Raw genomic sequence first — 15,970 nt, 5'->3', positions numbered from 1 at the left:
CCCGCTATCTCTCTGTGTTATAGGTAGTGAGTTCCGGCTGTGTGTCCGGAGAGCGTGTGTGCGGCCTGTCCCGTCACGGTACTGACTGTCTCCCATTTCTCCCACCTGCCCTCACCCATCCCCCTCTCCTTTTGCCGCCCCTGTCTTTCACCATCACTGTCCCTTTCCCTGCCCTCCCATTCTCATCCTTGAATCGTCCTTCCGCCCTTTCCAGGTGACGTCCCACAGCACAGTCCTCAACCTCAACGCCAAGGTATGGCAGAAAGTCCAGCCCCAGCTGGACACTGTCAGCCCATCTACGCACGATCCCCTGGGCTCCTGGAGAGGGAGCTCGTCTTGCATCTCTGCGCCCCACACTGAAGGTAAGGTGGGGCTGTGGATTCACTGCGAGGTGGGGGTTCCTGAACTTGGAGGTTGTGTGGCGATGGGATTTTGTCCGTAGGGTGGGTGGGGGGGTGGTGGTTATAATCCTGGCATAGCTCGGTGATGATCACATGCATGAGGAGGGCTTTAGGAACACCAGGGTCACTGAGTCTGGGGTCTCTTGTAGCTGCCCCCCACTCCTACCTTTCCTCATCCCTCCCTCCTCCCCCTCCCTGTTCCCCTCCTCTTACCCTTCCTGTTCCTCCACCTGTCCCTCACCCTCTCACCTCCCCCCCTCCCGCCCCTCTCATCACCCCCAAGCTCAGGATGAGGTGTTTGGCCTGAACCCGATGACCATGGAGATTATGAGATCTGAGAGCAAGCACCCTGCCTCCCCCTTGCTCCCGGTGGTTGAATGGGGTTTGGAGGGCCAGAATCTGGGAGCTGGAGCAGGGTGGGTGTATGCCGAGGGAGGGGTGCGGGGAATCTCCCCCAGCTCAAACTGGGTTACCAGTACCTCAGAGTGGTTCATGTGATTGTAGGTTGGGTGGGGGATAGGCCAGGGGGTCAACACCACACCCCTACCCCCTGACCCCAGCGGCTCATGGCTCCCCTCTTGGATAAATAGGCTTTGGACGCAAGGTTATGTCACAGGGAGCAACGCCGGGGTCAATATCTGAGATCCCTGCTGAGCAGATGGGAGCCCTTGACAGAATGGACAGCCTTCCCCCTGAAGCTGACAGAGCCCCCGAGGTTGCAGGTAGGTAGGTGAGCGGAGGTGGGTGTACTCCTGAAGGCGAGAGTGGAGGTGGCCTCACCCCACTGCCCCATTCTCATCCCTCTGCCCTGTGTCAGTCCCCAAGCTAATCCCATTGCCCCACTGTCTTCCCCACAGCCCCGGGTCAGTCCCCAAACTAATCCCACTATCCATACTCACCTCAGCCCCACGTCAGTCCCCAGACTAATCCCACAGCCCCGCGTCAGTCCCCAGACTAATTCCACTGTCCCACTCTCTCCCCCAGCCCCATGTCAGTCCCCAAACTGATCCCATTGCCCCACGTCAGTCCCCAAACTAATCCCACTGCCCCACTCTCTCCCCCTAGCCCCATGTCAGTCCCCAAACTGATCCCACTGTCCACACTCACCTCAGCCCTGTGCTGTGGAAGGGTGAAGAGCGGTTCACCTGCACTTGTCAGAGGTGGCTTTGCTTTCCGCAGTGGATGTCCTTTGTGGGGAGGCTGCTGGTGGTGGAGGACAGTCCCAATTCCAGAATTGCAGTGGGGTAACAGTGTTTTTTCCCCATTCAGGATGCCAAGATCAGCTGAGCGAGGATGCTCGCAGCACTGAGGATCTGCGGACGTCCTTAAGGAAGCAACTTGAATTCTGTTTTTCCCGGTTAGGCATCTCTCATGGTGTGGGCGGGGAGGATGGGTGGTCTGTGCCTGGGTGCATGTGGAATGGTGTCTGTATGTTCTTGGGGATAGTTGGCGTATGTGTGTGAGGTGGGAGATGCTCTCTGGGGGGGTCTGTGTTTGTGGGGACAAACAGGGAATTCATTGTTACTGTCTGTGTGTGGACTACAGGGAGATGGTGGGTGGTGGGTAGGGGTAGGTCTACGTGTAAAGGGGTTGCAAGTGTATCTTGAGTATGTGGTCCATGTGTGCGTGAGGGGTAGTCTCTAGGAGTGTATGTGGGAGCTCTGGGGAATCTGGGTGTATGGGGGCTGAGTCTGGGGATCTGTGGATATGTCTGTGGGGTGCGGGGCATTCTTTGTATTGATATGGGAGATGCCGAGGTCTGTGGCTCTGGGTGGGGTCACTGTTCCGTGATGATCAAATGCATGAGGAGGGGTTCAGGAATACCGAACTACTGAGTCTGGGGTCCCTGCCCTCCCCATCCACTCCGCTCTTCCCCGTTCCTTTCCTACTTCTGTCAAATTCCTCCTCCTTCTTCCCTCACCCTCCCCTTTCCCTATTCTCCATCCCCCACCTTCCTACCTCCTCCTTCTCCCTTCTCTCCCTCCCCACCCCCCAAGCTCAGGATGAGGTGTTTGTCCTGTCCCTAGTGACCATGGAGATTATGAGATCTGAGAGCAAACACGACCCCTTGCTCCACCTAGGATGTGGTGGGGCACCTAGGATGCTGCACTTGTGTGAGTGTGTGTCTGGGGCAAGGATGGGACAGAAGGAAGGGGCTGGATAGGATGTATTAAATGTCAACGGGTCCAGGTTAGATCCATTGGGCAGGGAGGTGGGGTCTGGATATCTGGAGGGGTCTAGGGGTACGGAGGTGGTTTACACACACACGGATGGAGAAGAAAGTGGCAGAAGTCAGAATAAGATATTAGGGGATGGAATGCGAGCTGACAGGTGATGGATGAGACCAGGGGAGGGGGTTGAAGTAAAAAGCTGGGAGGGGCTAGGTGGAAGAGGTAAAGGGCTGAAGAAGGAAATTGATAGGAGAGGACTGGACCATGGGAGAAAGGGAAGGGCGGTGAGAAGAAGAAAACATGAGAGGAAACCAGGATGGAGAGCTGGAAAAAGAAGAGGGAGGGGGAAAATTATGGGAAGCAGGAGAAGACCCATTTCCCCCTCACTTGGTTTCAGTCATAACCTGCCAGCTTGTACTCCCGCCCCCCCCACCTTATTTGAGTTTGTATTCCTTTCCAGACCTTATGAAGGGTCTCAACCCAAAAGGTTTTTACACTCCCCCAGATTCTGATTCTACCTGACCTGAGTTTTCCAGCGATTTGCGTGTGTTTCTCTAGATTTCCAGCATCTACAGAGTCAGTACTTCTCTTAATGGGTCTGTAGTTCTGGGACAGGGAGTTGTGGGCTGGAGACCTAGAGGGTTCTGGGTTAACTGGAGCTGGGAAGTGGAGTCTGGATATATGGAGGAGTTGTGGGACAGGCAGGTGGGATCTGGGGCGCTAAAGGATTCCACGGGACAGAATCTTGTTCTGGAGCAGGGAAATAAGAGGTTCGGAACAGTTCCATGGGGCAGGTGGGCTAAGGTCCTGGCATAGTGCCCAACAAAGTTCTCTGCCTGCACGACTCAGCTCCTGACATGTGCCTCCTGCAGGGAGAACCTCTCCAAGGATCTGTACCTGGTCTCGCAGATGGACAGCGACCACTTTCTGCCTATCTGGACCATCGCCAATATCGATGGCGTCAAGAAACTGACCACCGACCTGGAGCTTATCCTTGATGTTCTGCGGTGTAAGAATGTTATTCTTTAGTGCATGGTATTCTATCTGGCTCCCTCCACACTGTCCCATCACACACAGCCAGGGTCAGACACAGAGTGAATCTCCCTCCACACTGTCCCATCACACATTCCCGGGGTCAGACACAGAATGAATCTCCCTCCACACCGTCCCATCACACACTCCCAGGGTCAGACACAGAATGAATCTCCCTCCACACTGTCCCATCACACACTCCCAGGGTCACACACCGAGTGAATCTCCCTCCACACCATCCCATCACACACTCCCAGGGTCAGACACAGAGTGAATCTCCCTCCACACTGACCCATCACACACTCCCAGGGTCAGACACAGAGTGAATCTCCCTCCACACCATCCCATCACACACTCCAGGGTCAGACACAGAGTGAATCTCCCTCCACACTGTCCCATCACACACTCCCAGGGTCAGACACAGAGTGAATCTCCCTCCACACTGTCCCATCACACACTCACAGGGTCAGACACTGAGTGAATCTCCTTCCACACCATCGCATCACACACTCCCAGGGGGAGACACAGAGTGAATCTCCCTCCACACCATCCCATCACACACTCCCAGGATCAGACACAGAGTGAATCTCCCTCCACACCGTCCCATCACACACTCCCGGGGTCAGACACAGAGTGAATCTCCCTCCACACCGTCCCATCACACACTCCCAGGGTCAGACACAGAGTGAATCTCCCTCCACACCATCCCATCACACACTCCCAGGGTCAGACACAGAGTGAATCTCCCTCCACACAGTCCCATCACACACTCACAGGGTCAGACACACAGTGAGGTTCTCTCCAGACACTGCTGGGGACAGAGACAGCGAAGATCACTTTACACTGGCCATGTAATCTCTGTCCCAGTGGCTCTCCGTCTCCCAGCACCAGCGTTGCCACTTGCTCCCTTCTTCACCTGTTCCCACACTTTCTCCCTCTACAGCCTCTCCGTTGGTGCAAGTGGATGAGAAGGGCGAGAGAGCTCGTCCAAATCATAAGCGGTGCATTATCATCCTGAGGGAGGTCCCTGAATCTACTCCTGTGGAGGTGAGTGAGAGAAGGTGGGGGAGAGGTGTGTTGTGTGTGGTTTTAGCACAAAGCTGCTATCTCAAAATGGAAAAGTATGTAAAGTTTATCATCATTACCTATTTTATCAGGTAGGTCATAAAATGATCGTCAGTGTTAACAATTTTACTATTTTGAGTACTTTTCAAGCAGTCTGTTTCATTTAAGTAAATGTCATAAGCACAGGAAAATCTACAGGTGCTGGAACTCAGCAGGTCAGGCAGCATCTAGGGAAATGAACAAATAGTTCACTTTTGAATGGAATTGACTTTACTTCACATACATGAGTAAAAATATTAACATTATGTCTCTGTCTGAATGTGCAATCATAGTAATTTATAATAAATAGTACATACAACAGGACAGTCATTTTGGTATGGAAATACAATTGTGTCAGCACGAATTAATCAGTCTGATGACCTGGTGGAAGAAGCTGTCCGGAAGCCTGTTGGTCCTGCCTTTTATGCTGTGGTACCACTTCCCGGATGGTAGCAGCTGGAATAGTTTGTGGTTGGGGTGACTCGGGTCCCCAATGATCCTTCAGGCCCTTTTTACACACCTGTCTTTGTAAATGTCCTGAATCATGGGAAGTTCACAACTACAGATGCATTAGGCTGTCCACACCACTCTCCGCAGAGTCCTGTAATTAAGCGAGCTACAGTCCCCATACCAGTCAGGATGCTCGTAATTGTGCCCCTGTAGAAAGTTCTGGGGATTTGGGAACCCCATACCAAACTTCCTCAACCATCTGAGGTGAAAGAGGCGCTGTTGTGCCTTTTTCACCACACAACTGGTGTGTACAGACCACGTGAGGTCTTCGGAGATGTGGCTGCCGAGGACCTTATGTTTACTCTCTCAACCCCAGATCCATTGCTGTCAAAAGGGGTTAGCCTGTCTCCATTCCTCCTGTAATCAACACCAGCTCCTTTGTTTTTGCAACATTGAAGGAGAGGTTGTTTTCTTGACACCACTGTGTCAAGGTGATGACTTCAGGCCAAGACATGACTCAGCATGAATTCTAAAAAGGAAATAGGCCCCTTTGGAAATTTTCAGCAGGCGAGACGTTGTGGTTTTACTGGGCACTTAGCAAAGTTGGGTTTAAGCATTGTGGAATTGGGCACTGTTAGAGTGGAGAACTTCGGGCTTTGGCTCAAGAGGCTTCAGCAAGAAGAGGTGAAAGCAAAGGTAGATTTCTGGCAAGTTCCTTTGTTTGTCTATTAGTGCCTATTTGGAGCAGTAAGCATGGGTCCAGAGTTAGTGGTGTGTTCTTCATGTCTGATGTTGGAGATCTGGGAGATTTCCAGTCTGCCTAATAATTGAGTCTACATGAAGTGTGTCCATCTGCAGCTACTTAGAAACCATATTAGGGAATTGGAGATGCAGCTGGATCACCTTCAGCCCATATGGAAGAATGAGGTAACTGATAAAGAGCTACAGAGATAATTTGCAGGAGGCAGGCAGCTGGGTGATTGTCAGGAGAGGAAAAAGGGATAGACAGTGTCCTTGTGGCTGTCCCCTTCAATAAGACATACATGTTTAGGTAATTTTTTTGGGGGGGGGGGGTGTTGTGGCCTACTGAGGAAGGCAGGAGCAACCAGGTCTCTGGTACTGAGTCTGGCACTTTGGACTCAAAAGGGTTTTGTGATGAAGCGGAGTGCAGTGGTGAGAGGAGCAGACAGGTGATTCTATGGATGTGAAACACCCGAGTGGTATGTTGCCTCCCATTATGGGAAGAGAGACTCTGTTCTTCCACACTGTTAAGAATCCTGCTATTAACCCTGTATATTCTGCCTTCAAATTTGACCTTCCCAAAGTGAATCACATGAATCACTTCACACTTTCCCGGGTTGAATTCCATCTGCCCTTTCTCAGTCCAGCTCTGCATCCTGTCAGTATTTTGTTGGAATCTTCTACACTGAACCTTTGTGTCAGCTGCAAACTTACTAACCCACCCTCCTACATCCAAGATATTTATTTTAAAAAAATCACAAACACACAGTTGTAGAGTCCTTGAAAGTGAGTCCATAGATTGGATCACTGTTGAGGTGAGTGAAGTTATCCTCTCAGGGTCAGGAGCCTGATAGTTGAAGAATAATAACTATTCCTGAACCTGGTGCTGTGGCTTCTTTACCCCCTGCCAATGGTAGTAGTGAAAAGAGAGCATGGCTGTTGCTGATGGATGTTGTTTTCTTTTGACAGCACTCCTTGTTGATGTGCTCAGTGGTAGGGAGGGTTTTTCCTGTGGTGGACTGGGCTGTACCCACCACTTTTGGTAGGTTTTTCTTTCGGCCATTTCATATCAGGCCATGATGTAACCAGTCAGGATATTGGCTACTGTGAATCTGGAAGTTTCAGATGATATGCAGAATCCGCGCAAATTTCTAAGAAAGCAGAGATGCTGCTGTGCTTTCTTTGTAATGACACTTGCATGCTGTTCCCAGGACAGATCCTCCAATATGATAATACCAAGGAACTTAAAATTTGCTGACCCTCTGCAATACTGCTTCCTTAATGAGGACTGACTCATGGACTTACTCCTGCAGTTAATAATCGGCTTTTTGTTTTTGCTAATGTTGAGTGATAAGTTGGTTTTGTGGCACTATTCAACCAGATTTTCGATCATCTTCCTGTATACTGATTTGTCGCCGCTTTTGATTTGGCCAACAGCAGTGGTGTTGGCAGCAAACTTAAATAGTTGGCACAACATTGTAAGCCAAAGGGCCTGTATTGTGCTGTAGTGTTCTATGCATGACCATACACTTCCCTAAGCTCAGTTCCATCTGCCACTTCTTGGCCCATTCTCCTAATTTCTCGAAGTCCTTCTGCAAATTTCCTGCCCCTCCACCTACCTGTGTTGTTTGCTACCTTGCCCACAAAGCCGTCAACTCCATCGTCCAAATCATTAACCTATAATGTGAAAAGAATCTGTCCCAACACAGACCCCTGTGGCTACTGGTGACTAGTGGTGTTCCAAACAGAAAAAGCTCCCTTTATTCCCACTCTTTGCCTCTGGTAGTCAGCCAATCTATCCATGCTAGTATCTTTTTTGTAATATTATGGACTGTTATCTTGTTAGGCAGCCTCATGTGTGGCACCTTGTCAAAGGCTACTGAAGATCCAAATACACAACATGAACCAATTTTACTTTGTCTATTCTGCTAGTTATTTCCTCAAAGAATTCCAACACATTTGTCAGGTAAAATCTCCAAGTTGGGGAAAGTATGTTGACTTCTGCCTATTTTATCATGTGCTTCCAAGTACCCTGAAATTTCACCCTTAATAATCGACTCCAACATCTTGCCAATCACTGAAGTCAGGCTAACTGGCTTATAATTTCCTGTGTTTTGCACCTCTCCCTTCTTACAGGTGGAGTGACATTTGCAATTTTCCAGTCCTCCGGAACCATTCCACAATGTAATAATTTTTGAAAGATCATTACTAATGCCTCTATGATGTCTTCAGTTACCTCATTCACAACTCTGGGGTGTAGTCCATCTGGTCTAGGTGACTTGTGTATCTTCAGATCTTTCAGCTTACCAAGCACCTTCTCCTGAGACACTAATTTCTGGCATACTGCTGATGACAACCGTGAAAGATGACAGAAAATACTAGCTGCCATTTCTTTGTCTCTCATTACATTTCTCCAGGAGTTCAATATCCACTTTAACCTCCGTTTTACCCTTTATATATCTGAAAAAGTTTTGGTTTCCTTTTATTTTTGTGTATAGATATATATATCTAGGTAACCTTAGAACTTCATCTTTCTTATGGCTTTTTTAGTTACCTTCTGTTTTTTTTTTAGAAAGCTTACCAATCCTCAACCTTCCAACTAATTCTTTCTTTATAATTTTCGCCACAGTGGCATAGTGGTTGATGATGATGATGGCGTCAACTCAGACCTGAGAGGCCAGCGTCAGGTTCATGCCTTACAAGGTGCAGTTCGAAAGGCTGTGTGGGCCACTCCTCGCACAGATATTTCGCAGTATTATTTTACGAGGCCCAGTTGCAAACTCAACATCAACCCGGTGCGGATGGAGATTGTGTACAGGGGCGGTCTGTCACTGGATCGAACTCGGGAACCTCCGTTCTCGAGCCCGGCGCTGATCTCACTGTGCCACCAGCCAACCTGAATAGCGGTTAGCACAATGCAATTACAGCTCAGGGTGTTGGAGTTCAATTCCGTCATCATCTGTAAGGAGGCTGTACGCCCTCCCCGTGGAATGTGTAGTTTAGAGCTGTAATTGGGTGAATTCCAGATCATTCAGGGGTCTGAGGGGTTGATAGACAGGACATATAGAGAGGTAGTTACAGCCAAGGTGCAGGACACAGGAAGCTGGGTGATGGTCTGGAGGGGGAAAGGGGTTAAACAGCCAGAGCAGAGTAACGCTGTGGCCACCTCCCTCAACAACAGGTATATCACTATGGATACTATTGGAGGGCTGACTTAGCAGAGGAAAGTCACAGCGGTCAGGCCTGTGGCACTGAGTCAGGCTCGCTGGATCAGAAGGGAAGGGGGGAGAAGAGGAGCTATAGTGATAGGGGAATCATTAAAACAGAAAGGAGGTTCTTTGGATGAAAACGAGATTCCTGGATGGTTTGTTGCTTCCCGGATGCCAGGCTTGGGGACATCTCTGATTGAGTCCTCAGTGTTATTAAGTAGGGAGGTGAGCAGCCAGAAGTCGTGGTCCACGTCAGTGGGTAGGAAGGGTGGCAAGATCCTGCAAATTGAGTTCAGGGAATTTGGTGCTAAATTAAAGGGCAGGATTTCCAGGGTTGTGATCTTGGGATTTCTACCCTGGCCACATGCTAGTGAGGCTAGAAATAGGAAGATTATACAGTTTAACACGTGGCTGAGGAGATGGTATAGGAGGGAGGGCTTCAGGTTTTTAGATCATTGGGCTCTTTCCCAGGGAAGGTGGGACCTATACAGAAGGGACAGTTTGCACCTGAACTGGAGGGGGACTAATATCCTAGCAGGAACGTTTGGTAGTGCTGCACAGGGGGTTTAATCCAGAGTCATAGGGGTACGGGAACCAGAGCAGAACAGATGGTGGAGAGGTTGTGGAGAAAGATGTTATTAGGCCTACAGTACGTACAAGGTCAGGAATGAAGAGGTTGGGCGTGGTGGGACTAATGTTCTGAGCTGCGAATATTTCAATGCAAGGAGTGTTGCAGGAAAGGTGGATGAGCTCAGGACATGGATCAGCACATGGAATTATGACATTGCAGCCATTAGTTAGATTTGGTTGCAGACGGGACAGGACTGGCAACTCAGCGTTCTGTGGTTCCGTTGTTTTAGACGTGACAGAGCAGGAGGGATTAAAGGGGGAGGGAGGGATGGCATTACTAGTCAGGGAAAATGTCACAGCAGTGCTCAATCAAGACAGACCGGAGAGCTCAACTAATGATTTATGGGTAGAACTGAGGAATAGGAAAGGTATGACAATGTTAGTGGGATTATATAACAGACCACCCAACGGTCTGGGGGATTTAGAGGAACAAATTTGTAGAGGGATCGCAGACTGTTGGAAAAAACATAAGGTTGTGATAGTAAGTGATTTTAACTTTCCACATATTGACTGGGACTGTCATACTGTAAAAATGACTGGATGGGATAGGGTTTGTCAAATGTGTACAGGGAAGTCCCAACTAGAGAGTGTGATACTAGGTCTCCTGTTACGGAGTGAGACAGGGCAGGTCACAAAAATTTGTGTAGGGGAATACCTTGCATTTAGTAACCATAATGCTAATAGTTTCAAAAGGATAGATCTAATCTTCAGGTTGAAATTCTAGATTGGAGAAAGGTCAATTTTGATGGTGTCAGAAAGGATGTGACAAGTGGTTTTCAGGTAAAGGTGTACTTGGGAAGTGGGAGGCCTCCAAAAGTGAAATTTTGAGAGTGCAAAGCTTGTATGTGCTTGTCAGAATAAAAAGCAAGGATAACAAGTTAGGGAACCTTGGTTTTTGCGAGATACTGAGGCCCTGTTTAAGAAAAAGGAGGTGCATAACCAGTACTGTATAGGCAGGTAGGAAAAAATAAGGTGCTTATAGATAATAAAAAATGCAAAAGAACACTTAAGAAGGAACTCAGGAAGTCATGGACCCCATACAGATTACAGAGGAAGATGTGTTTGCTGTCGTGAGACAAGTCCCTAGGGCTTGTCAAGGTGTTCCCTCTGGTCCTGTGGTGGGGAAAATGCTAGAGTCAGTTATCAAAGATGTGATAACAGCACATTTGGAAAGCGGTGAAATCATCGGACAAAGTCAGCATGGATTTGTGAAAGGAAAATCATGTCTGACGAATCTCATAAAATTTTTTGAGGATGTAACTAGTAGAGTGGATAGGGGAGAACCAGTGGATGTGGTATATTTGGATTTTCAAAAGGCTTTTGACAAGGTCCCACACAGGAGATTAGTGTGCAAACTTAAAACACACGGTATTGGGGGTAAGGTATTGATGTGGATAGAGAATTGCTTGGCAGACAGGAAGCAAAGAGTGGGAATAAACGGGACCTTTTCAGAATGGCGGGCAGTGACTAATGGGGTACCGCAAGGCTCAGTGCTGGGACTCCAGTTGTTTATAGATAATAGACAATAGGTGCAGGAGTAGGCCATTCGGCCCTTCGAGCCAGCACCGCCATTCACTGTGATCATGGCTGATCATCCACAATCAGTACTCTTATCCTGCCTTATCCCCATAACCTTTGATTCCGCTATCTTTAAGAGCTCTATCCATCTCTTTCTTGAAAGCATCCAGAGACTTGGCCTCCACAGCCTTCTGGGGCAGAGCATTCCACATATCCACCACTCTCTGGGTGAAAAAGTTTTTCCTCAACTCTGTTCTAAATGGTCTACCCCTTATTCTTAAACTGTGGCCTCTGGTTCTGGACTCACCCATCAGCGGGAGCATGCTTCCTGCCTCCAGCGTGTCCAATCCCTTAATAATCTTATATGTTTCAATAAGATCCCCTCTCAGCCTTCTAAATTCCAGAGTATACAAGCCCAGTCACTCCAATCTTTCGACATGACAGTCCTGCCATCCCAGGAATTAACCTTGTGAACCTACACTGCACTCCCTCAGTAGCAAGAATGTCCTTCCTCAAATTTGGAGACCAAAACTGCACACAGTACTCCAGGTGTGGTCTCACCAGGGCCCTGTACAGCTGCAGAAGGACCTCTTTGCTCTTGTACTCAATTCCCCTTGTTATGAAGGCCAGCATGCCATTAGCTTTCTTCACTGCCTGCTGTACTTGCATGCTTGTTTTCAGTGACTGATGTACAAGAACACCTAGATCTCGTTGTATTTCCCCTTTTCCTAACTTGACTCCATTTAGATAATAATCTGCCTTCCTGTTCTTACCACCAAAGTGGATAACCTCACATTTATCCACATTAAACTGCATCTGCCCACTCACCCAGCCTGTCCAAGTCACCCTGCATTCTCATAACATCCTCCTCACATTTCACACTGCCACCCAGCTTTGTGTCATCAGCAAATTTGCTAATGTTACTTTTAATTCCCTCATCTAAATCATTAACATATATTGTAAACAGCTGCGATCCCAGCACTGAACCCTGCGGTACCCCACTGGTCACCGCCTGCTATTCCGAAAGGGGCCCGTTAATTGCTACTCTTTGTTTTCTGTCAGCCAGCCAATTTTTAATCCATGTCAGTACTCTGCCCCCAATACCATGTGCCCTAATTTTGCCCACTAATCTCCTATGTGGGACTTTATCAAAGGCTTTCTGAAAGTCCAGGTACACCACATCCACTGGCCCTCCCTTGTCCATTTTCATAGTTACATCCTCAAAAAATTCCAGAAGATTAGTCAAGCACAATTTCCCCTTCGTAAATCCATGCTGACTCGGATCGATCCTGTTACTGCTATCCAGATGTGTTGTAATTTCATCTTTTATAATTGACTCCAGCATCTTTCCCACCACCGACGTCAGGCTAACCAGTGTATAATTCCATGTTTTCTCTCTTCCTCCCTTCTTGAAGAGAGGGACAACATTAGCCACCCTCCAATCTACAGGAACTGATCCTGAATCTATAGGACATTGGAGAATGATTACCAATGCGTCCACGATTTCTAAAGCCACCTCCTTAAGTACCCTGGGATGCAGACCATCAATATATATGACAATATTTACATATAAATGACTTAGACGAGGGAATTAAATGCAGCATCTCCAAGTTTGCGGATGACACGAAGCTGGGCAGCAGTGTTAGTTGTGAGGAGGATGCTAAGAGGATGCAGGGTAACTTGGATAGGTTAGGTGAGTGGGCAAATTCATGGCAGATGCAATTTAATGTGGTTAAATGTGAGGTTATCCACTTTGGTGGCAAGAACAGGAAAACAGATTATCTGAATGGTGGTTGATTAGGAAAAGGCGAGGTGCAACGAGACCTGGGTGTCATTATACACCAGTCATTGAAAATGGGCATGCAGGTACAGCAGGTGGTGAAAAAGGCGAATGGTATGCTGGCATTCATAGCAAGAGGATTCGAGTACAGGAGCAGGGAGGTACTACTGCAGTTGTACAAGGCCTTGGTGAGACTACACCTGGAGTATTGTGTGCAGTTTTGGTCCCCTAATCTGAGGAAAGACATTCTTGCCATAGAGGGAATACAAAGAAGCTTCACTAGATTGATTCCTGGGATGGCAGGACTTTCATATGATGAAAGACTGGATCGGCTAGGCTTATACTCTGGAATTTAGAAGATTGAGGGGGATCTTATTGAAATGTATAAAATTCTAAAGGGATTGGACAGGCTAGATGTAGGAAGATTGTTCCTGATGTTGGGGAAGTCCAGAAGGAGGGGTCACAGTTTGAGGATAGAGGGGAAGCCTTTTAGGATAGAGATGAGGAAAAACTTCTTCACACAGAGAGTGGTGAATCTGTGGAATTCTCTGCCACAGGCATTGGCTATATTTAAGAGGGAGTTAGATATGGCCCCTGTGGCTAAGGGGATCGGGGGTATGGAGAGAGGCAGGTACAGGGTTCTGAGTTGGATGATCAGCCATGATCATACTTTACTTTATACTTTATTGTCGCCAAACAATACTTTATACTTTATTGTTGACAAACAATTGGTACTAGAACGTGCAATCATCACAGCAATATTTGATTCTGTGCTTCCCACTCCCTGGATTACAAATATTAAGCATTAAAAATATTAAAAATAGTTAGTAAATATTAAAAATTTAAATTATAAATTATAAATAGAAAAATGGGAAGCAAGGTAGTGCAAAAAAACCGAGAGGCAGGTCTGGATGTTTGGAGGGTACGGCCCAGATCTGGGTCAGGATCCATTCAGCAGTCTTATCACAGTTGGAAAGAAGCTGTTCCCAAAACTGGCTGTACTAGTCTTCAAGCTCCTGAGCCTTCTCCCGGAGGGAAGAGGGACGAAAAGTGTGTTGGCTGGGTGGGTCGTGTCCTTGATTATCCTGGAAGCACTGCTCCGACAGCGTGCGGTGTAAAGTGAGTCCAAGGACGGAAGATTGGTTTGTGTGATGTGCTGCGCCATGTTCACGATCTTCTGCAGCTTCTTCCGGTCTTGGACAGGACAAATTCCATAGCAGGTTGTGATGCACCCTGGAAGAATGCTTTCTACGGTGCATCTATAAAAATTAGTGAGAGTTTTAGGGGAAAGGCCAAATTTCTTTAGTTTTCTCAGGAAGTAAAGACGCTGGTGGGCCTTCTTGGCAGTGGACTCTGCTTGGTTGGACCAAGTCAGGTCATCTGTGATATTGACCCCGAGGAACTTAAAGCTTTTGACTTGTTCCACTTGCGCACCGCCGATGTAAATTGGGTCGTGCGGTCCACTACTCCTTCTGAAGTCAACAACCAATTCCTTCGTCTTGCTGACATTGAGGGATAGGTTATTGTCTTCGCACCATGCCACCAGGTTCTTAATTTCCTCTCTGTACTCAAACTCATCATTACCCGAGATACGGCCTACAATTGTGGTGTCATCAGCAAATTTATATATTGAGTTCTATGGGAACTTAGCTACACAATCATGGGTGTACAGTGAGTACAGCAGGGGGCTGAGTACACAGTCTTGTGGGGCACCGGTGCTCAGAGTGATTGTAGAGGAGAGCTTGTCCCCTATTTTTACAGCCTGGGTCCTGTCTGTGAGGAAGCTGAAGATCCAGCTGCAGATCTGAGTGCTAAGGCCCAGGTTCCGGAGCTTACTGAATGGCGGTGCAGGCTCGAAGGGCCGAATGGCCTACTCCTGCACCTATTTTCTATGTTTCTAAATTGCAGGTGCCCTGGCAGAGATACTTAAAGCATGAGGTGCCAGAGGATTGGAGGATAGCTAATGTTGTCCCATTGTGTAAGAAGGGCTAAAAGAATAAGACAGGAAATTATAGGTCGCTGAGCCTGACATCAGTAGTGGGAATGTTATTGGAAGGGTGTTCTAAGAGACTGGATGTATGAGTATTTGCACAGACGGGGATTGATTAGGGATAGTCAGCATGACTTTTTGCATGGTAGGTTACGTCTAATCAATCTTAGAGTTTTTGAGGAAGCTACCAGGAAAGTTGATGAAGGGAAAGCGGTGGATGTTGTCTATGTGGACTTTAGTAAGGCATTTGACAAGCTCCCGCATATGAGGCTGGTCAAGAAGGTTCAGTTGTTTGGCATTCAAGATGAGGTAGTAAATTTGATTAGACATTGACCATGGGAGAAGCTAGAGAGTGGTAGTAGATTGTTGCTTCTGTGACTGGTGGTGTGCAGCAGGGATCTGTTGTTGTTTGTCATCTATATTAACAAACTGGATGATGTAAACTGGATCAGAAAATTTGCAGATGACACCAAGGTTGGGGGTGTAGTGCACAGCAAGGCTTGCAGTGGGAAAAATTAGCTAAAAACTGGTAGATGAAAGTTAATGCAGAGAAGTGCAAGCAAGGTGTTGCACTTTGATAGGACCAACCAGGGTAGGTCTTACTCAGAGAACAGTGGGGCACTGAGGAGTGTGGTACAACAAAGGGACCTGGGAGTACAGGTACATAATTTGATCGCAGGACAATGCTGGATATTAAGAACTTCAAGAACTGCAGGCCTGCTCCATCAGTGAGCTGCTGGTTGGTGGAGGAGCTGGAGTTTGTGTGGACTATGTTACTGCTGGATACAGGAAGGCATCGGATTCAGTGTAGTCTAACAGCGAGTGATTGTCTTGGATGTCTCTCTTGCAATCACAAGACCCTGTTGGATGTTGATAATGTCGGTCCAATTCTTTGCTTATTGGCAAGACAGACAGCGAGGGAGCTGTGTGTCCTCAATTGTAGC

General features: G+C 47.8%; 1 protein-coding gene across 5 annotated transcripts in view; it reads left to right on the top strand.

Moving 5' to 3' along the window:
* LOC134340337 (la-related protein 4-like) overlaps positions 1-15,970 on the top strand; it is a 40,914-nt gene that overhangs the window by 2,109 nt on the left and 22,835 nt on the right. For 4 of the 5 annotated variants that reach the window (XM_063037456.1, XM_063037455.1, XM_063037454.1 and 1 more), the window contains exons 2-6: positions 215-362; positions 992-1,123; positions 1,671-1,758; positions 3,445-3,581; positions 4,548-4,651. In XM_063037456.1, the coding sequence (XP_062893526.1) occupies positions 215-362; positions 992-1,123; positions 1,671-1,758; positions 3,445-3,581; positions 4,548-4,651 (609 nt within the window). The remainder of the gene's footprint in view (positions 1-214; positions 363-991; positions 1,124-1,670; positions 1,759-3,444; positions 3,582-4,547; positions 4,652-15,970) is intronic. The other variant, XM_063037457.1, reaches the window with a different exon arrangement.

The sequence above is a fragment of the Mobula hypostoma genome, chromosome X1 (assembly GCF_963921235.1).
Source record: "Mobula hypostoma chromosome X1, sMobHyp1.1, whole genome shotgun sequence".
NCBI lineage: Eukaryota > Metazoa > Chordata > Chondrichthyes > Myliobatiformes > Myliobatidae > Mobula > Mobula hypostoma.
This window is presented reverse-complemented; position numbering and strand designations above follow the sequence as displayed.